This window comes from Salvelinus alpinus, chromosome 3, assembly GCF_045679555.1.
Source record: "Salvelinus alpinus chromosome 3, SLU_Salpinus.1, whole genome shotgun sequence".
NCBI classification, from domain to species: Eukaryota; Metazoa; Chordata; class Actinopteri; order Salmoniformes; family Salmonidae; genus Salvelinus; species Salvelinus alpinus.
The window spans coordinates 1,514,582-1,538,541 of record NC_092088.1 but is presented as its reverse complement, the minus strand read 5'-3'; the positions used below and the strand labels follow the sequence as shown (position 1 = coordinate 1,538,541).

General features: G+C 47.4%; 1 protein-coding gene across 4 annotated transcripts in view; it reads right to left on the bottom strand.

Annotated features, from left to right (window-relative positions):
* The window catches only part of sipa1l2 (signal induced proliferation associated 1 like 2), a 467,180-nt gene that overhangs the window by 232,553 nt on the left and 210,667 nt on the right, over positions 1-23,960 (bottom strand). For all 4 annotated transcript variants that reach the window (XM_071391253.1, XM_071391254.1, XM_071391255.1 and 1 more), the window contains exon 6: positions 8,061-8,194. In XM_071391253.1, the coding sequence (XP_071247354.1) occupies positions 8,061-8,194 (134 nt within the window). The remainder of the gene's footprint in view (positions 1-8,060; positions 8,195-23,960) is intronic.

The window sequence follows — 23,960 nt, the reverse complement described above, 5'->3', positions numbered from 1 at the left end:
GCTACCTGCCACCCCACGCTCTAACCACTAGGCTACCTGCCTCCCAACGCTCTAACCACTAGGCTACCTGCCTCCCAACGCTCTAACCACTAGGCTACCTGCCTCCCAACGCTCTAACCACTAGGCTACCTGCCTCCCAACGCTCTAACCACTAGGCTACCTGCCTCCCAACGCTCTAACCACTAGGCTACCTGCCTCCCAACGCTCTAACCACTAGGCTACCTGCCACCCAACGCTCTAACCACTAGGCTACATGCCTCCCAACGCTCTAACCACTAGGCTACCGGCCTCCCAACGCTCTAACCACTAGGCTACCTGCCACCCAACGCTCTAACCACTAGGCTACCTGCCTCCCCACGCTCTAACCACTAGGCTACCTGCCACCCAACACTCTAACCACTAGGCTACCTGCCACCCAACACTCTAACCACCAGGCTACCTGCCACCCAATGCTCTAACCACTAGGCTACCTGCCACCCCACGCTCTATCTACTAGGCTACCCGCCAACCAACGCTCTAACCACTAGGATACCTGCCACCCAACGCTCTAACCACTAGGCTACCTGCCACCCCATGCTCTAACCACTAGGCTACCTGCCACACAACGCTCTAACCACGAGGCTACCTGCCACCCCATGCTCTAACCACTAGGCTACCTGCCACCCCATGCTCTAACCACTAGGCTACCTGCCACACAACGCTCTAACCACGAGGCTACCTGCCACCCCATGCTCTAACCACTAGGCTACCTGCCACCCAACACTCTAACCACTAGGCTACCTGCCACCCAACGCTCTAACCACTAGGCTACCTGCCACCCCACGCTCTAACTACTAGGCTACCTGCCTCCCAACGCTCTAACCACCAGGGTACCTGCCACCCTACACTCTAACCACTAGGCTACCTGCCTCCCAACGCTCTAACCACTAGGCTACCTGCCGCCCAACGCTCTAACCACTAGGCTACCTGCTACCCAATGCTCTAACCACCAGGCTACCTGCCTCCCAACGCTCTAACCACTAGGCTACCTGCCGTCCAACGCTCTAACTACTAGGCTACCTGCCACCCCACGCTCTAACCACTAGGCTACCTGCCGTCCAACGCTCTAACCACTAGGCTACCTGCCTCCCAACGCTCTGACCACTAGGCTACCTGCCGCCCAACGCCCTAACCACTAGGCTACCTGCCACCCAACGCTCTAACCACTAGGCTACCTGCCTCCCAACGCTCTAACCACTAGGCTACCTGCCTCCCAACGCTCTAACCACTAGGCTACCTGCCTCCCAACGCTCTAACCACTAGGCTACCTGCCTCCCAACGCTCTAACCACTAGGCTACCTGCCTCCCAATGCTCTAACCACTAGGCTACCTGCCTCCCAACGCTCTAACCACTAGGCTACCTGCCTCCCAACGCTCTAACCACTAGGCTACCTGCCTCCCAACGCTCTAACCACTAGGCTACCTGCCTCCCAACGCTCTAACCACTAGGCTACCTGCCACCCAACGCTCTAACCACTAGGCTACCTGCCTCCCAACACTCTAACCACTAGGCTACCTGCCTCCCAATGCTCTAACCACTAGGCTACCTGCCTCCCAACGCTCTAACCACTAGGCTACCTGCCTCCCAACGCTCTAACCACTAGGCTGCCTGCCTCCCAACGCTCTAACCACTAGGCTAGCTGTCACCCAACGCTCTAACCACTAGGCTACCTGCCACTCCACGCTCTAACCACTAGGCTACCTGCCACTCCACGCTCTAACCACTAGGCTACCTGCCACCCCACGCTCTAACCACTAGGATACCTGCCACCCCACGCTCTAACCACTAGGCTACCTGCCACCCAACGCTCTAACCACTAGGCTACCTGCCACTCCACGCTCTAACCACTAGGCTACCTGCCTCCCAATGCTCTAACCACTAGGCTACCTGCCTCCCAACGCTCTAACCACTAGGCTACCTGCCTCCCAACGCTCTAACCACTAGGCTACCTGCCACCCCACGCTCTAACCACTAGGCTACCTGCCTCCCAACGCTCTAACCACTAGGCTACCTGCCACCCAACGCTCTAACCACTAGGCTACCTGCCTCCCAACGCTCTAACCACTAGGCTACCTGCCTCCCAACGCTCTAACCACTAGGCTACCTGCCGCCCAACGCTCTAACCACTAGGCTACCTGCCTCCCAACGCTCTAACCACTAGGCTACCTGCCTCCCAACGCTCTAACCACTAGGCTACCTGCCACCCCACGCTCTAACCACTAGGCTACCTGCCTCCCAACTCTCTAACCACTAGGTTACCTGCCACCCAACGCTCTAACCACTAGGCTACCTGCCGCCCCACGCTCTAACTACTAGGCTACCTGCCACCCAACGCTCTAACCACTAGGCTACCTGCCTCCCAACGCTCTAACCACTAGGCTACCTGCCTCTCCACGCTCTAACCACTAGGCTACCTGCCGCCCAACGCTCTAACCACTAGGCTACCTGCCTCCCCATGCTCTAACCACTAGGCTACCTGCCACCCCACGCTCTAACTACTAGGCTACCCGCCACCCAATGCTCTAACCACTAGGCTACCTGCCACCCCACGCTCTAACTACTATGCTACCCGCCACCCAACGCTCTAACCACTAGGCTACCTGCCTCCCCACGCTCTAACCACTAGGCTACCTGCCACCCCACGCTCTAACTACTAGGCTACCCGCCACCCAATGCTCTAACCACTAGGCTACCTGCCACCCCACGCTCTAACTACTAGGCTACCCGCCGCCCAACGCTCTAACCACTAGGATACCTGCCACCCAACGCTCTAACCACTAGGCTACCTGCCACCCCATGCTCTAACCACTAGGCTACCTGCCACACAACGCTCTAACCACGAGGCTACCTGCCACCCCATGCTCTAACCACTAGGCTACCTGCCACCCCATGCTCTAACCACTAGGCTACCTGCCACCCCACGCTCTAACCACTAGGCTACCTGCCACACAACGCTCTAACCACGAGGCTACCTGCCACCCCATGCTCTAACCACTAGGCTACCTGCCACCCAACACTCTAACCACTAGGCTACCTGCCTCCCAACGCTCTAACCACCAGGGTACCTGCCACCCTACACTCTAACCACTAGGCTACCTGCCTCCCAACGCTCTAACCACTAGGCTACCTGCCGCCCAACGCTCTAACCACTAGGCTACCTGCTACCCAATGCTCTAACCACCAGGCTACCTGCCTCCCAACGCTCTAACCACTAGGCTACCTGCCGTCCAACGCTCTAACTACTAGGCTACCTGCCACCCCACGCTCTGACCACTAGGCTACCTGCCGCCCAACGCCCTAACCACTAGGCTACCTGCCACCCAACGCTCTAACCACTAGGCTACCTGCCTCCCAACGCTCTAACCACTAGGCTACCTGCCTCCCAACGCTCTAACCACTAGGCTACCTGCCTCCCAATGCTCTAACCACTAGGCTACCTGCCTCCCAACGCTCTAACCACTAGGCTACCTGCCTCCCAACGCTCTAACCACTAGGCTACCTGCCTCCCAACGCTCTAACCACTAGGCTACCTGCCTCCCAACGCTCTAACCACTAGGCTACCTGCCACCCAACGCTCTAACCACTAGGCTACCTGCCTCCCAACACTCTAACCACTAGGCTGCCTGCCTCCCAACGCTCTAACCACTAGGCTAGCTGTCACCCAACGCTCTAACCACTAGGCTACCTGCCACTCCACGCTCTAACCACTAGGCTACCTGCATCCCCACGCTCTAACCACTAGGCTACCTGCCACCCCACGCTCTAACCACTAGGATACCTGCCACCCAACGCTCTAACCACTAGGCTACCTGCCACTCCACGCTCTAACCACTAGGCTACCTGCCACCCCACGCTCTAACCACTAGGCTACATGCTACCTAACGCTCTAACCACTAGGCTACCTGCCTCCCAACGCTCTAACCACTAGGCTACCTGCCACCCCACGCTCTAACCACTAGGCTACCTGCCGCCAACGCTCTAACCACTAGGCTACCTGCCTCCCAACGCTCTAACCACTAGGCTACCTGCCACCCAACGCTCTAACCACTAGGGCACCTGCCTCCCAATGCTCTAACCACTAGGCTACCTGCCTCCCAACGCTCTAACCACTAGGCTACCTGCCTCCCAACGCTCTAACCACTAGGCTACCTGCCACCCCACGCTCTAACCACTAGGCTACCTGCCTCCCAACGCTCTAACCACTAGGCGACCTGCCACCCAACGCTCTAACCACTAGGCTACCTGCCTCCCAACGCTCTAACCACTAGGCTACCTGCCTCCCAACGCTCTAACCACTAGGCTACCTGCCGCCCAACGCTCTAACCACTAGGCTACCTGCCTCCCAACGCTCTAACCACTAGGCTACCTGCCTCCCAACGCTCTAACCACTAGGCTACCTGCCACCCCACGCTCTAACCACTAGGCTACCTGCCTCCCAACTCTCTAACCACTAGGTTACCTGCCACCCAACGCTCTAACCACTAGGCTACCTGCCGCCCCACGCTCTAACTACTAGCCTACCTGCCACCCAACGCTCTAACCACTAGGCTACCTGCCTCCCAACGCTCTAACCACTAGGCTACCTGCCTCTCCACGCTCTAACCACTAGGCTACATGCCGCCCAACGCTCTAACCACTAGGCTACCTGCCTCCCCATGCTCTAACCACTAGGCTACCTGCCACCCCACGCTCTAACTACTAGGCTACCCGCCACCCAATGCTCTAACCACTAGGCTACCTGCCACCCCACGCTCTAACTACTAGGCTACCCGCCACCCAACGCTCTAACCACTAGGCTACCTGCCTCCCCACGCTCTAACCACTAGGCTACCTGCCACCCCACGCTCTAACTACTAGGCTACCCGCCACCCAATGCTCTAACCACTAGGCTACCTGCCACCCCACGCTCTAACTACTAGGCTACCCGCCACCCAACGCTCTAACCACTAGGCTACCTGCCGCCCAACGCTCTAACCACTAGGCTACCTGCCGCCCAACGCTCTAACCACTAGGCTACCTGCCGCCCAACGCTCTAACCACTAGGCTACCCGCCTCCCAACGTTCTAACCACTAGGCTACCTGCCTCCCAACGCTCTAACCACTAGGCTACCTGCCACCCAACGCTCTAACCACTAGGCTACCTGCCTCCCAACGCTCTAACCACTAGGCTACCTGCCACCCAACGCTCTAACCACTAGGCTACCTGCCTCCCAACGCTCTAACCACTAGGCTACCTGCCTCCCAACGCTCTAACCACTAGGCTACCTGCCGCCCAACGCTCTAACCACTAGGCTACCTGCCTCCCAACGCTCTAACCACTAGGCTACCTGCCACCCCACGCTCTAACCACTAGGCTACCTGCCTCCCAACTCTATAACCACTAGGTTACCTGCCACCCAACGCTCTAACCACTAGGCTACCTGCCGCCCCACGCTCTAACTACTAGCCTACCTGCCACCCAACGCTCTAACCACTAGGCTACCTGCCTCCCAACGCTCTAACCACTAGGCTACCTGCCTCTCCACGCTCTAACCACTAGGCTACCTGCCGCCCAACGCTCTAACCACTAGGCTACCTGCCGCCCAACGCTCTAACCACTAGGCTACCTGCCTCCCAACACTCTAACCACTAGGCTACCTGCCGCCCCAACGCTCTAACCACTAGGCTACCTGCCTCCCAACGCTCTAACCACTAGGCTACCTGCCACCCAACGCTCTAACCACTAGGCTACCTGCCACCCCACGCTCTAACTACTAGGCTACCTGCCACCCCACACTCTAACTACTAGGCTACCTGCCACCCCACACTCTAACCTCTAGGCTACCTGCCACCCAACGCTCTAACTACTAGGCTACCTGCCGCCCAACGCTCTAACTACTAGGCTACCTGCCACCCCACGCTCTAACCACTAGGCTACTTGCCACCCCACGCTCTAACCACTAGGCTACCTGCCACCCCACGCTCTAACTACTAGGCTACCTGCCACCCCGATTCGTACACTTTGTTTGTCTTCAGAAAGGCAGTGAGTTGCTGCGCAACAGCTTTTTCAAAATATTTTGAGAGGAATGGGAGATTCGATATAGGCCGATAATTTTACATTTTAAATATTTTTCTGGGTCAAGGTTTGGCTTTTTCAAGAGAGGCTTTATTACTGCCACTTTTAGTGAGTTTGGTACATATCTGGTGCATAGGGAGGCATTTATTATGTTCAACATAGGAGAGCCAAGCACAGGAAGCATCTCTTTCAGTAGTTTAGTTGGAATAGGATCCAGTATGCAGCTTGAAGGTTTAGAGGACATTGCTATTTTCACGAAAGTGTCAATAGATACAGGATTCAAAAACTTGAGTCTCCCTTGATCCTAGGTCCTGGCAGTGTTGGGCAGACTCAGCTTTGGAGGAATACGCAGATATAAAGAGGAGTCTGTAATTTGCTTTCTAATGATCATGATCTTTTCATAAAAGAGGTTCATGAATTTATCACTGCTGACGTGAAAGCCATCCTCTCTTGGGGAATGCTTTTGAGTTAGCTTTGCGACAGTATAAAAATACATTTTGGATTGTTCTCATTCTACTCAATTAAGTTGGAGAAATAGGATGATCGAGCAGCAATGAGGGCTCTTTGATACTGCACGGTACTGTCTTTGCAAGCTAATCGGAAGACTTACAGTTTGGTGTGGTGCCATTTCCGTTCCAATTTTCTGGAAGCTTGCTTCAGAGCTCGGGTATTTTCTGTATACCAGGGAGCTATTTTCTTATGACAAATGTTTTTTGTTTTTAGGGGTGTGACTGCATCTAGGGTATTACGCAACATTACGCTTAGTTCCTCAGTTAGGTGGTTAACCGATTTTAGTACTCTGACGTCCTTGGATAGGTGGATGGAGTCTGGGAGGGCATCAAGGAATCTTTGGGTTGTCCGAGAATTAATAACACGGCTTTTGATGATCCTTGATTGGGGTCTGAGCAGATTATTATATTATACGTAATAAAATGGTGGTCCGATAGTCCAGGATTAAGAGGAAAAACATTAAGGTCCACAATATTTATTCCACGGGACAAAGCTAGGCCCAAAGTATGACTGCGGCAATGCGTAGGTCCGGAGAAATGTTGGACAAAACCCACTGAGTCGAAGATGGCTCCGAAAGCCTTTTGGAGTGGGCCTGTGGACTTTTCATGTGAATATTAAAGTCACCAAAATGTTTTATATTATCTGCCATGACTACAAGGTCCGATAGGAATTCAGGGAACTCAGTGAGGAACGCTGTACATGGCCCAGGAGGAACGTGAAAGCCATCCTCTCTTGATATACCGTGTGTTTACCACATGGTCTCACATGTGAATCATTAAAGAGATGGGTGGGGCTAAGGCTTAAGAGGGTGTGAACGATGCTGAATGGGACAAAGCTCTCCAGTAGGTGTACCAAACCATTCATGGGCCGTTTTCAAAAAAGTAGGGTTACGAGTTATTAAACTTTCAAAGCAGAATTACTTTCCCAATGTTCCTTAACTGTAGTGTATGATATACCATTTATACCATCTAGCTCTGAGTCTCTACTTCTATCCAATGTCAAAAACACAATTTAAAATGTGTGTTTGTTCTTCACTGGTTGCCCTTTTCTTGTGGCAACATGTCACAAATCTTGCTGCTGTGACGGTACACCCATTCAATAGAAATCTCTCTCTCTCTCTCTCTCTCTCTCTCTCTCTCTCTCTCTCTCTCTCTCTCTCTCTCTCTCTCTCTCTCTCTCTCTCTCTCTCTCTCTCTCTCTCTCTCTCTCTCTCTCTCTCTCTCTCTCTCTCTCTCTCTCTCTCTCCCTCTCTCTCTCTCCCTCTCTCTCTCTCCCTCTCTCTCTCTCCCTCCCTCCCTCCCTCCCTCCCTCCCTCCCTCCCTCCCTCCCTCCCTCCCTCCCTCTCCCTCCCTCTCCCTCCCTCTCCCTCCCTCTCTCCCTCCCTCTCCCTCCCTCTCCCTCCCTCTCCCTCCCTCCCTCCCTCCCTCCCTCCCTCCATCTATGTATTGTTTTTACCTGACTGGTCCTGAACGTGACCCGGTAGTTGTATTGCATCCATTCCTTCTCTTTCCCTTCATCCAGCTTCTCTCTCCTGATGCTGACTGCTACTGGACCCAGGTTCTCATCCACTCCGAAGTAGTTCTGGTGTTCTGAAAGACAGAACACAATAAGACAACTATCAGACTACACACACTGCTACTGGACCCAGGTTCCCATCCACTGCAGGAGAGGAGAGGAGAGGAGAGGAGAGGAGAGGAGAGGAGAGGAGAGGAGAGGAGAGGAGAGGAGAGGAGAGGAGAGGAGAGGAGAGGAGAGGAGAGGAGAGGAGAGGAGAGGAGAGGAGAGGAGAGGGCAGACAGGAACAATCAGACAAACTGACTTTTTACATGCCCAGACAAATAGCTCCACACACACTCATGATTATGCTAATGCTAATGGTTATCTGGTCTAACTGCTAATTGCTATCTGGTCTAAATGCTAATAGTTCACTGGGCTAATGGATAATGGCTAATTGGGCTAATTGGTAATGGTTATTTGGTCTAAATGCTAATAGTTCACTGGGCTAATGGCTAATTGGTAATGGTTATTTGGTCTAAATGCTAATAGTTCACTGGGCTAAACGCTAATCGTTAGTTGGGCTTAATGCTAATAGTTATCTGGGATGAGTCCATGCACTGAGTCTGTCGTCTGCCAGGTAGGTTCCTGATTACAGTAAACATTAGAACAGCAGCAGGGATCCCTGGGAGACTAGAGACCCTTTAAAAAAAATACCTTTATTTAACCAGGTAGGCTGGTTGAGAACAAGTTCTCATTTACAACTGCGACCTGGCCAAGATAAAGAAAGCAGTTCGACACAAACAACAACACAGAGTTACACATGGAATAAACAAACATACAGTCAATAACACAATAGAAAAGTCAGTGTGTGCAAATGAGGTAAGATTAGGGAGGAAGGTAATCAATAGGCCGTGGTAGTGAAGCAATTACAATTTAGCAATTAAACACTGGAGTGATAGATGTGCAGAAGATGAATGTGCAAGTAGAGATATTGGGGTGCAAAGGAGCAAAAATAAATAAAAGACAATATGGGGATGAGGTAGTTGGATGGGCTATTTACAGATGGGCTATGTACAGGTGCAGTGATCTGTGAGCTGCTCTGACAGCTGATGCTTAAAGCTAGTGAGGGAGATATGAGTCTCCAGCTTCAATGATTTTGCACCCTCTATAGTAGAGCCTTTCACCATGTTCTCTTTTCTTTGTTCATAAACTAGAAAAAACTACCTTCTTTAGATTCTTACAGAAAAAAAACTATTCAAGTAGAACAAAACACTGGATGGTAGCATAGTCTGCTGTACTATCTAGATATCTGGGAGAACAATGAGGATGTTTAGCATAGTCTGCTGTACTATCTAGATATCTGGGAGAACAATGAGGATGTTTAGCATAGTCTGTTGTACTATCTAGATATCTGGGAGAACAATGAGGATGTTTAGCATAGTCTGTTGTACTGTCTATATATCTGGGAGAACAATGAGGATGGTAGCATAGTCTGCTGTACTATCTAGATATATGGGAGAACAATGAGGATGGTAGCACAGTCTGTTGTACTGTCTAGATATCTGGGAGAACAATGAGGATGGTAGCACAGTCTGTTGTACTGTCTAGATATCTGGGAGAACAATGAGGATGGTAGCACAGTCTGCTGTACTATCTAGATATCTGGGAGAACAATGAGGATGGTAGCATAGTCTGCTGTACTGTCTAGATATCTGGGAGAACAATGAGGATGGTAGCATAGTCTGCTGTACTGTCTAGATATCTGGGAGAACAATGAGGATGGTAGCATAGTCTGCTGTACTGTCTATATATCTGGGAGAACAATGAGGATGGTAGCATAGTCTGCTGTACTGTCTAGATATCTGGGAGAACAATGAGGATGGTAGCATAGTCTGCTGTACTGTCTAGATATCTGGGAGAACAATGAGGATGGTAGCATAGTCTGCTGTACTGTCTAGATATCTGGGAGAACAATGAGGATGGTAGCATAGTCTGCTGTACTGTCTAGATATCTGGGAGAAGAATGAGGATGGTAGCATAGTCTGTTGTACTGTCTAGATATCTGGGAGAACAATGAGGATGGTAGCATAGTCTGTTGTACTGTCTAGATATCTGGGAGAAGAATGAGGATGGTAGCATAGTCTGCTGTACTGTCTAGATATCTGGGAGAACAATGAGGATGGTAGCACAGTCTGCTGTACTATCTAGATATCTGGGAGAACAATGAGGATGGTAGCACAGTCTGCTGTACTATCTAGATATCTGGGAGAACAATGAGGATGGTAGCACAGTCTGCTGTACTGTCTAGATATCTGGGAGAACAATGAGGATGGGTAGCATAGTCTGCTGTACTGTCTAGATATCTGGGAGAACAATGAGGATGGTAGCATAGTCTGCTGTACTATCTAGATATCTGGGAGAACAATGAGGATGGTAGCATAGTCTGCTGTACTGTCTAGATATCTGGGAGAACAATGAGGATGGTAGCATAGTCTGCTGTACTGTCTAGATATCTGGGAGAACAATGAGGATGGTAGCATAGTCTGCTGTACTATCTAGATATCTGGGAGAACAATGAGGATGGTAGCATAGTCTGCTGTACTGTCTATATATCTGGGAGAACAATGAGGATGGTAGCATAGTCTCTTGTACTGTCTAAATATCTGGGAGAACAATGAGGATGGTAGCATAGTCTGCTGTACTATCTAGATATCTGGGAGAACAATGAGGATGGGTAGCGTAGTCTGCTGTACTGTCTAGATATCTGGGAGAACAATGAGGATGGTAGCATAGTCTGCTGTACTATCTAGATATCTGGGAGAACAATGAGGATGCACATTCAGATATACTCTTTCTCCCTTCTTCTCTTACAATAGACGTGTGAAATAATGTAGTGATGTCATGCAGAGGAGAGGAGGAGGGAGTCGGACTGGAGCGCACCACACAGCGGTGTCGTAGTCAAACAGACCATAACCCCAGGCAATGACAGAGAGAAGTCAGGAGTAAGACAGAGATCAAGCCATAGACTGTTCTCTCTGCTTCCGCACAGCAAACGGTACTGATGTATCAAGTCTGACACCAACAGGCTTCTGAACAGTTTCTATCCCCAAACCATAAGACTGATAAATAGCTAACAGAATGGCAGAATGACACTCCTAAACACACATAGCATGCACACACATTTATACTGACTCTACACGCACGCACACACTCACATACAATCATCATATATGCTGCTGCTACTCTGATTATCATATATCCTGATGTCTAGTTACCTGACCCCTATACATACTGTATCTACTGACCCTGTATATAGTCCCCTGACCCCTATACATACTGTATCTACTGACCCTGTATATAGTCACCTGACCCCTATACATACTGTATCTACTGACCCTGTATATAGTCCCCTGACCCCTATACATACTGTATCTACTGACCCTGTATATAGTCCCCTGACCCCTATACATACTGTATCTACTGACCCTGTATATAGTCACCTGACCCCTATACATACTGTATCTACTGACCCTGTATATAGTCCCCTGACCCCTATACATACTGTATCTACTGACCCTGTATATAGTCACCTGACCCCTATACATACTGTATCTACTGACCCTGTATATAGTCCCATGACCCCTATACATACTGTATCTACTGACCCTGTATATAGTCCCCTGACCCCTATACATACTGTATCTACTGACCCTGTATATAGTCACCTGACCCCTATACATACTGTATCTACTGACCCTGTATATAGTCCCCTGACCCCTATACATACTGTATCTACTGACCCTGTATATAGTCCCCTGACCCCTATACATACTGTATCTACTGACCCTGTATATAGTCACCTGACCCCTATACATACTGTATCTACTGACCCTGTATATAGTCCCCTGACCCCTATACATACTGTATCTATTGACCCTGTATATAGTCCCCTGACCCCTATACATACTGTATCTACTGACCCTGTATATAGTCACCTGACCCCTATACATACTGACCCTGTATATAGTCCCCTGACCCCTATACATACTGTATCTACTGACCCTGTATATAGTCACCTGACCCCTATACATACTGTATCTACTGACCCTGTATATAGTCCCCTGACCCCTATACATACTGTATCTACTGACCCTGTATATAGTCCCCTGACCCCTATACATACTGTATCTACTGACCCTGTATATTGTCCCCTGACCCCTATACATACTGTATCTACTGACCCTGTATATAGTCCCCTGACCCCTATACATACTGACCCTGTATATAGTCCCCTGACCCCTATACATACTGTATCTACTGACCCTGTATATAGTCCCCTGACCCCTATACATACTGTATCTACTGACCCTGTATATAGTCACCTGAACCCTATACATACTGACCCTGTATATAGTCCCCTGACCCCTATACATACTGTATCTACTGACCCTGTATATAGTCACCTGACCCCTATACATACTGTATCTACTGACCCTGTATATAGTCCCCTGACCCCTATACATACTGTATCTACTGACCCTGTATATAGTCCCCTGACCCCTATACATACTGTATCTACTGACCCTGTATATAGTCACCTGACCCCTATACATACTGTATCTACTGACCCTGTATATAGTCCCCTGACCCCTATACATACTGTATCTACTGACCCTGTATATAGTCACCTGACCCCTATACATACTGTATCTACTGACCCTGTATATAGTCCCATGACCCCTATACATACTGTATCTACTGACCCTGTATATAGTCCCCTGACCCCTATACATACTGTATCTACTGACCCTGTATATAGTCACCTGACCCCTATACATACTGTATCTACTGACCCTGTATATAGTCCCCTGACCCCTATACATACTGTATCTACTGACCCTGTATATAGTCCCCTGACCCCTATACATACTGTATCTACTGACCCTGTATATAGTCACCTGACCCCTATACATACTGTATCTACTGACCCTGTATATAGTCCCCTGACCCCTATACATACTGTATCTATTGACCCTGTATATAGTCCCCTGACCCCTATACATACTGTATCTACTGACCCTGTATATAGTCACCTGACCCCTATACATACTGACCCTGTATATAGTCCCCTGACCCCTATACATACTGTATCTACTGACCCTGTATATAGTCACCTGACCCCTATACATACTGTATCTACTGACCCTGTATATAGTCCCCTGACCCCTATACATACTGTATCTACTGACCCTGTATATAGTCCCCTGACCCCTATACATACTGTATCTACTGACCCTGTATATTGTCCCCTGACCCCTATACATACTGTATCTACTGACCCTGTATATAGTCCCCTGACCCCTATACATACTGACCCTGTATATAGTCCCCTGACCCCTATACATACTGTATCTACTGACCCTGTATATAGTCCCCTGACCCCTATACATACTGTATCTACTGACCCTGTATATAGTCACCTGAACCCTATACATACTGACCCTGTATATAGTCCCCTGACCCCTATACATACTGTATCTACTGACCCTGTATATAGTCACCTGACCCCTATACATACTGTATCTACTGACCCTGTATATAGTCCCCTGACCCCTATACATACTGTATCTACTGACCCTGTATATAGTCCCCTGACCCCTATACATACTGTATCTACTGACCCTGTATATAGTCCCCTGACCCCTATACATACTGTATCTACTGACCCTGTATATAGTCCCCTGACCCCTATACATACTGTATCTACTGACCCTGTATATAGTCCCCTGACCCCTATACATACTGTATCTACTGACCCTGTATATAGTCACCTGACCCCTATACGTACTGTATCTACTGACCCTGTATATAGTCCCCTGACCCCTATACATACTGTATCTACTGACCCTGTATATAGTCACCTGACCCCTATACGTACTGTATCTACTGACCCTGTATATAGTCCCCTGACCCCTATACATACTGTATCTACTGACCCTGTATATAGTCCCCTGACCCCTATACATACTGTATCTACTGACCCTGTATATAGTCCCCTGACCCCTATACATACTGTATCTACTGACCCTGTATATAGTCCCCTGACCCCTATACATACTGTATCTACTGACCCTGTATATAGTCACCTGACCCCTATACATACTGTATCTACTGACCCTGTATATAGTCCCCTGACCCCTATACATACTGTATCTACTGACCCTGTATATAGTCCCCTGACCCCTATACATACTGTATCTACTGACCCTGTATATAGTCCCCTGACCCCTATACATACTGTATCTACTGACCCTGTATATAGTCACCTGACCCCTATACGTACTGTATCTACTGACCCTGTATATAGTCCCCTGACCCCTATACATACTGTATCTACTGACCCTGTATATAGTCACCTGACCCCTATACGTACTGTATCTACTGACCCTGTATATAGTCCCCTGACCCCTATACATACTGTATCTACTGACCCTGTATATAGTCCCCTGACCCCTATACATACTGTATCTACTGACCCTGTATATAGTCCCCTGACCCCTATACATACTGTATCTACTGACCCTGTATATAGTCCCCTGACCCCTATACATACTGTATCTACTGACCCTGTATATAGTCACCTGACCCCTATACATACTGTATCTACTGACCCTGTATATAGTCCCCTGACCCCTATACATACTGTATCTACTGACCCTGTATATAGTCCCCTGACCCCTATACATACTGTATCTACTGACCCTGTATATAGTCCCCTGACCCCTATACATACTGTATCTACTGACCCTGTATATAGTCCCCTGACCCCTATACATACTGTATCTACTGACCCTGTATATAGTCCCCTGACCCCTATACATACTGTATCTACTGACCCTGTATATAGTCCCCTGACCCCTATACATACTGTATCTACTGACCCTGTATATAGTCCCCTGACCCCTATACATACTGTATCTACTGACCCTGTATATAGTCCCCTGACCCCTATACATACTGTATCTACTGACCCTGTATATAGTCCCCTGACCCCTATACATACTGTATCTACTGACCCTGTATATAGTCCCCTGACCCCTATACATACTGTTTCTACTGACCCTGTATATAGTCCCCTGACCCCTATACATACTGTATCTACTGACCCTGTATATAGTCCCCTGACCCCTATACATACTGTATCTACTGACCCTGTATATAGTCCCCTGACCCGTATACATACTGTATCTACTGACCCTGTATATAGTCACCTGACCCCTATACATACTGTATCTACTGACCCTGTATATAGCTGCTGCTAATCTGTTTATCATATATCCTGATGCTGTTTTGTTGTTTTGAAAGTTTTGAAAGTCTTTTGAAAAAGTGTTGTTACTAGCTAGCTACCTTTTGAGTTTGGATCCCGTGACGCAGTTGGCATCAGTTGCTGGGACTGCTACTATCTGTCTAGTGATCCTGCCGACCAAGGCTGGGTTAGAGGAGCTGTTTGGCGTAGCAGCTAGCCTAGCTGTTAGCCAGCTGCCTATCAAGCTAGTGGGGTTTTCTTGAGTGCTTGAACGCAGACTGCGACATAGTTAGCCATTGTGGACGGGACCATGGATTGTCCTGGGCTTTAGGCTGTCTAGACCACTTCTGTTTGTTAATGTTTTCAATCTTCCCTGACCTGTCTGGAACTGCGAGGAGTAACCAGTCAAAAGTTTGGACACACCTACTCATTCAAGGGTTTTCTTTATTTTTACTATTTTCTACATTGTAGAATAACATCAAAACTAACGACTTACACATATGGAATCATGTAGTAACCAAAAAAGTGTTAAACAAATCAAAATATATTTTATATTTTATGTTCTTCAAAATAGCCACCATTTGCCTTGATGACAGCTTTGCACACTCTTGGTATTGACTGGTACTGTACGTTGTTACCATGGCAAAGACCAAAGTCAGCGGGAACACTGTTGAGGACTGTGGTGTCTCTCACAGGTGAAGGATCTTTTAAACAAACTAAAATATTTATATAAGCAGTTGTTACAACATCAAGACAATAGCCTCAAGTGTTGCGTCCAAATACTGGTGGAGTCAACTAATACAGTATGGATGACCTGACTAGAGAGGCCCAGGACCTGAAGAACAATACTGGTGGAGTCAACTAATAAAATAATGGACCTGACTAGAGAGGCCCAGGACCTGAAGAACAATACTGGTGGAGTCAACTAATAAAATAATGGACCTGACTAGAGAGGCCCAGGACCTGAAGAACAATACTGGTGGAGTCAACTAATAAAATAATGGACCTGACTAGAGAGGCCCAGGACCTGAAGAACAATACTGGTGGAGTCAACTAATAAAATAATGGATGACCTGACTAGAGAGGCCCAGGACCTGAAGAACAATACTGGTGGAGTCAACTAATAAAATAATGGACCTGACTAGAGAGGCCCAGGACCTGAAGAACAATACTGGTGGAGTCAACTAATAAAATAATGGACCTGACTAGAGAGGCCCAGGACCTGCAGAACAATACTGGTGGAGTCAACTAATAAAATAATGGATGACCTGACTAGAGAGGCCCAGGACCTGAAGAACAATACTGGTGGAGTCAACTAATAAAATAATGGATGACCTGACTAGAGAGGCCCTGGACCTGAAGAACAATACTGGTGGAGTCAACTAATAAAATAATGGATGACCTGACTAGAGAGGCCCAGGACCTGAAGAACAATACTGGTGGAGTCAACTAATAAAATAATGGATGACCTGACTAGAGAGGCCCAGGACCTGAAGAACAATACTGGTGGAGTCAACTAATAAAATAATGGATGACTTGACTAGAGAGGCCCAGGACCTGAAGAACAATACTGGTGGAGTCAACTAATAAAATAATGGATGACCTGACTAGAGAGGCCCAGGACCTGAAGAACAATACTGGTGGAGTCAACTAATAAAATAATGGATGACCTGACTAGAGAGGTCCAGGACCTGAAGAACAATACTGGTGGAGTCAACTAATAAAATAATGGATGACCTGACTAGAGAGGCCCAGGACCTGAAGAACAATACTGGTGGAGTCAACTAATAAAATAATGGACCTGACTAGAGAGGCCCAGGACCTGAAGAACAATACTGGTGGAGTCAACTAATAAAATAATGGACCTGACTAGAGAGGCCCAGGACCTGCAGAACAATACTGGTGGAGTCAACTATTAAAATAATGGATGACCTGACTAGAGAGGCCCAGGACCTGAAGAACAATACTGGTGGAGTCAACTAATAAAATAATGGATGACCTGACTAGAGAGGCCCTGGACCTGAAGAACAATACTGGTGGAGTCAACTAATAAAATAATGGACCTGACTAGAGAGGCCCAGGACCTGCAGAACAATACTGGTGGAGTCAACTAATAAAATAATGGATGACCTGACTAGAGAGGCCCAGGACCTGAAGAACAATACTGGTGGAGTCAACTAATAAAATAATGGATGACTTGACTAGAGAGGCCCAGGACCTGAAGAACAATACTGGTGGAGTCAACTAATAAAATAATGGATGACCTGACTAGAGAGGCCCAGGACCTGAAGAACAATACTGGTGGAGTCAACTAATAAAATAATGGATGACCTGACTAGAGAGGTCCAGGACCTGAAGAACAATACTGGTGGAGTCAACTAATAAAATAATGGATGATCTGACTAGAGAGGCCCAGGACCTGAAGAACAATACTGGTGGAGTCAACTAATAAAATAATGGATGATCTGACTAGAGAGGCCCAGGACCTGAAGAACAATACTGGTGGAGTCAACTAATAAAATAATGGATGATCTGACTAGAGAGGCCCAGGACCTGAAGAACAATACTGGTGGAGTCAACTAATACAATAATGGATGATCTGACTAGAGAGGCCCAGGACCTGAAGAACAATACTGGTGGAGTCAACTAATAAAATAATGGATGACCTGACTAGAGAGGTCCAGGACCTGAAGAACAATACTGGTGGAGTCAACTAATACAATAATGGACCTGACTAGAGAGGCCCAGGACCTGAAGAACAATACTGGTGGAGTCAACTAATTAAATAATGGACCTGACTAGAGAGGTCCAGGACCTGAAGAACAATACTGGTGGAGTCAACTAATACAATAATGGATGACCTGACTAGAGAGGCCCAGGACATGAAGAACAATACTGGTGGAGTCAACTAATACAATAATGGATGACCTGACTAGAGAGGCCCAGGACCTGAAGAACAATACTGGTGGAGTCAACTAATAAACTAATGGACCTGACTAGAGAGGCCCTGGACCTGAAGAACAATACTGGTGGAGTCAACTAATAAAATAATGGATGATCTGACTAGAGAGGCCCAGGACCTGAAGAACAATACTGGTGGAGTCAACTAATAAACTAATGGACCTGACTAGAGAGGCCCAGGACCTGAAGAACAATACTGGTGGAGTCAACTAATAAACTAATGGACCTGACTAGAGAGGCCCAGGACCTGAAGAACAATACTGGTGGAGTCAACTAATAAAATAATGGACCTGACTAGAGAGGTCCAGGACCTGAAGAACAATACTGGTGGAGTCAACTAATAAAATAATGGATGATCTGACTAGAGAGGCCCAGGACCTGAAGAACAATACTGGTGGAGTCAACTAATAAAATAATGGACCTGACTAGAGAGGTCCAGGACCTGAAGAACAATACTGGTGGAGTCAACTAATAAAATAATGGATGATCTCACTAGAGAGGCCCAGGACCTGAAGAACAATACTGGTGGAGTCAACTAATAAAATAATGGATGACCTGACTAGAGAGGCCCAGGACCTGAAGAACAATACTGGTGGAGTCAACTAATAAAATAATGGATGACCTGACTAGAGAGGCCCAGGACCTGAAGAACAATACTGGTGGAGTCAACTAATAAAATAATGGATGACCTGACTAGAGAGGCCCAGGACCTGAAGAACAATACTGGCGGAGTCAACTAATTAAATAATGGACCTGACTAGAGAGGTCCAGGACCTGAAGAACAATACTGGCGGAGTCAACTAATAAAATAATGGACCTGACTAGAGAGGCCCAGGACCTGAAGAACAATACTGGTGGAGTCAACTAATAAAATAATGGACCTGACTAGAGAGGCCCAGGACCTGAAGAACAATACTGGTGGAGTCAACTAATAAAATAATGGATGACCTGACTAGAGAGGTCCAGGACCTGAAGAACAATACTGGTGGAGTCAACTAATAAAATAATGGATGACCTGACTAGAGAGGCCCAGGACCTGAAGAACAATACTGGTGGAGTCAACTAATACAATAATGGATGACCTGACTAGAGAGGTCCAGGACCTGAAGAACAATACTGGTGGAGTCAACTAATAAAATAATGGATGACCTGACTAGAGAGGTCCAGGACCTGAAGAACAATACTGGTGGAGTCAACTAATACAATAATGGATGACCTGACTAGAGAGGTCCAGGACCTGAAGAACAATACTGGTGGAGTCAACTAATACAATAATGGATGACCTGACTAAAGAGGCCCAGGACCTGAAGAACAATACTGGTGGAGTCAACTAATAAAATAATGGATGACCTGACTAGAGAGGCCCAGGACCTGAAGAACAATACTGGTGGAGTCAACTAATAAAATAATGGATGATCTGACTAGAGAGGCCCAGGACCTGAAGAACAATACTGGTGGAGTCAACTAATAAAATAATGGATGATCTGACTAGAGAGGCCCAGGACCTGAAGAACAATACTGGTGGAGTCAACTAATACAATAATGGATGATCTGACTAGAGAGGCCCAGGACCTGAAGAACAATACTGGTGGAGTCAACTAATAAAATAATGGATGACCTGACTAGAGAGGTCCAGGACCTGAAGAACAATACTGGTGGAGTCAACTAATACAATAATGGACCTGACTAGAGAGGCCCAGGACCTGAAGAACAATACTGGTGGAGTCAACTAATTAAATAATGGACCTGACTAGAGAGGTCCAGGACCTGAAGAACAATACTGGTGGAGTCAACTAATACAATAATGGATGACCTGACGAGAGAGGCCCAGGACATGAAGAACAATACTGGTGGAGTCAACTAATACAATAATGGATGACCTGACTAGAGAGGCCCAGGACCTGAAGAACAATACTGGTGGAGTCAACTAATAAACTAATGGACCTGACTAGAGAGGCCCTGGACCTGAAGAACAATACTGGTGGAGTCAACTAATAAAATAATGGATGATCTGACTAGAGAGGCCCAGGACCTGAAGAACAATACTGGTGGAGTCAACTAATAAAATAATGGACCTGACTAGAGAGGCCCAGGACCTGAAGAACAATACTGGTGGAGTCAACTAATAAACTAATGGACCTGACTAGAGAGGCCCAGGACCTGAAGAACAATACTGGTGGAGTCAACTAATAAAATAATGGACCTGACTAGAGAGGTCCAGGACCTGAAGAACAATACTGGTGGAGTCAACTAATAAAATAATGGATGATCTGACTAGAGAGGCCCAGGACCTGAAGAACAATACTGGTGGAGTCAACTAATAAAATAATGGACCTGACTAGAGAGGTCCAGGACCTGAAGAACAATACTGGTGGAGTCAACTAATAAAATAATGGATGATCTCACTAGAGAGGCCCAGGACCTGAAGAACAATACTGGTGGAGTCAACTAATAAAATAATGGATGACCTGACTAGAGAGGCCCAGGACCTGAAGAACAATACTGGTGGAGTCAACTAATAAAATAATGGATGACCTGACTAGAGAGGCCAGGACCTGAAGAACAATACTGGTGGAGTCAACTAATAAAATAATGGATGACCTGACTAGAGAGGCCCAGGACCTGAAGAACAATACTGGCGGAGTCAACTAATTAAATAATGGACCTGACTAGAGAGGTCCAGGACCTGAAGAACAATACTGGCGGAGTCAACTAATAAAATAATGGACCTGACTAGAGAGGCCCAGGACCTGAAGAACAATACTGGTGGAGTCAACTAATAAAATAATGGACCTGACTAGAGAGGCCCAGGACCTGAAGAACAATACTGGTGGAGTCAACTAATAAAATAATGGATGACCTGACTAGAGAGGTCCAGGACCTGAAGAACAATACTGGTGGAGTCAACTAATAAAATAATGGATGACCTGACTAGAGAGGCCCAGGACCTGAAGAACAATACTGGTGGAGTCAACTAATACAATAATGGATGACCTGACTAGAGAGGTCCAGGACCTGAAGAACAATACTGGTGGAGTCAACTAATAAAATAATGGATGACCTGACTAGAGAGGTCCAGGACCTGAAGAACAATACTGGTGGAGTCAACTAATACAATAATGGATGACCTGACTAGAGAGGTCCAGGACCTGAAGAACAATACTGGTGGAGTCAACTAATACAATAATGGATGACCTGACTAAAGAGGCCCAGGACCTGAAGAACAATACTGGTGGAGTCAACTAATAAAATAATGGATGACCTGACTAGAGAGGCCCAGGACCTGAAGAACAATACTGGTGGAGTCAACTAATAAAATAATGGATGATCTGACTAGAGAGGCCCAGGACCTGAAGAACAATACTGGTGGAGTCAACTAATAAACTAATGGACCTGACTAGAGAGGCCCAGGACCTGAAGAACAATACTGGTGGAGTCAACTAATAAACTAATGGACCTGACTAGAGAGGCCCAGGACCTGAAGAACAATACTGGTGGAGTCAACTAATACAATAATGGATGACCTGACTAGAGAGGCCCAGGACCTGAAGAACAATACTGGTGGAGTCAACTAATACAATAATGGATGACTTGACTAGAGAGGCCCAGGACCTGAAGAACAATACTGGTGGAGTCAACTAATAAACTAATGGACCTGACTAGAGAGGCCCAGGACCTGAAGAACAATACTGGTGGAGTCAACTAATACAATAATGGATGACCTGACTAGAGAGGTCCAGGACCTGAAGAACAATACTGGTGGAGTCAACTAATAAAATAATGGATGACCTGACTAGAGAGGCCCTGGACCTGAAGAACAATACTGGTGGAGTCAACTAATACAATAATGGATGACCTGACTAGAGAGGCCCAGGACCTGAAGAACAATACTGGTGGAGTCAACTAATACAATAATGGATGACTTGACTAGAGAGGCCCAGGACCTGAAGAACAATACTGGTGGAGTCAACTAATAAACTAATGGACCTGACTAGAGAGGCCCAGGACCTGAAGAACAATACTGGTGGAGTCAACTAATACAATAATGGATGACCTGACTAGAGAGGTCCAGGACCTGAAGAACAATACTGGTGGAGTCAACTAATAAAATAATGGATGACCTGACTAGAGAGGCCCTGGACCTGAAGAACAATACTGGTGGAGTCAACTAATAAAATAATGGATGACCTGACTAGAGAGGTCCAGGACATGAAGAACAATACTGGTGGAGTCAACTAATAACATAATGGATGACCTGACCAGAGAGGTCCAGGACCTGAAGAACAGTTTGCAGTTCTCCCAGGGTCAGCTCAATGAGTTGAAACAGGAGAACAGAGAGGTCCAGGACCTGAAGAACAGTTTGCAGTTCTCCCAGGGTCAGCTCAATGAGTTGAAACAGGAGAACAGAGAGGTCCAGGACCTGAAGAACAGTTTGCAGTTCTCCCAGGGTCAGCTCAATGAGTTGAAACAGGAGAACGGTAAGATGACAGCAATCTGTAAGTCATTGAGAGAGGACATCAGTTCTGTGTGTGAATCCATGATAACAATGACGGAGAAATCAGATTATCTCCAGGGACAATCAAGGCGGAACAACATGGCACGAAATTGCCGAATATCCACAAAGTGAGGGAAATGATCTCGAAGAAACTGAAGATGGACCACAGGAAGAATGAGGTGGAGAGCGCCCACAGGACTAGACAACCCACCACCGGCCCAAGTGACAGGAGCAGGTGACAGGTCCAGGCCGATAGTGGTCAAGTTCCTGAGGTTCAAGGACAAGGTAGCTGTTCTGGAAAGAGCCAAGAACTTGAGAGGAACGTATATCTTCCTCAACAAGGACTATCCTGAAGCTGTGCCCCAGAAGAGGAAATAATTAATCCCAGCCATGAAAGCTGCCAGAGCACGTGGAGACATTGCTTACATATGCTTAATGATGAACTTGGAGGGTACTATGGTGTTGAATGCTGAGCTGTAGTCTATGAACAGCATTCTTACATAGCTATTCCTCTTGTCCAGATGGGATAGGACAGTGTGCAGTGTGATGGCGATTGCATCATCTGTGGATCTATTGGGGCGGTAATCAAACTGAAGTGTGTCTAGAGTGTCAGGTATATGATATATGATCCTTGACTAGTATCTCGAAGCACTTCATGATGACAGAAGTGAGCACTACGGGCGATAGTCATTTAGCTCAGTTACTTTGCAACAGCGTCTTTTTAACCTCAAGAAATTCGGCCCCTGATACGCTCACATACTTTTACGTAAGCACAATTGTGGTGCATCCTGTCTTGCTGTATCACCGCCTGGTACGGCAACTGCTCCGCCCACAACCGTGAGGCTGTCCAGAGGGTAGTGAGGTCTGCACAACGCATCACCGGGGGCAAACTACCTGCCCTCCAGGACACCTACACCACCCGATGTCACAGGAAGGCCAAAAAGATCATCAAGGACAACAACCACCCGAGCCACTGCCTGTTCACCCCGCTATCATCCAGAAGGCGAGGTCAGTACAGGTGCCTCAAAGCAGGGACCGAGAGACTGAAAAACAGCTTCTATCTCAAGGCCATCAGACTGTTAAATAGCCACCACTA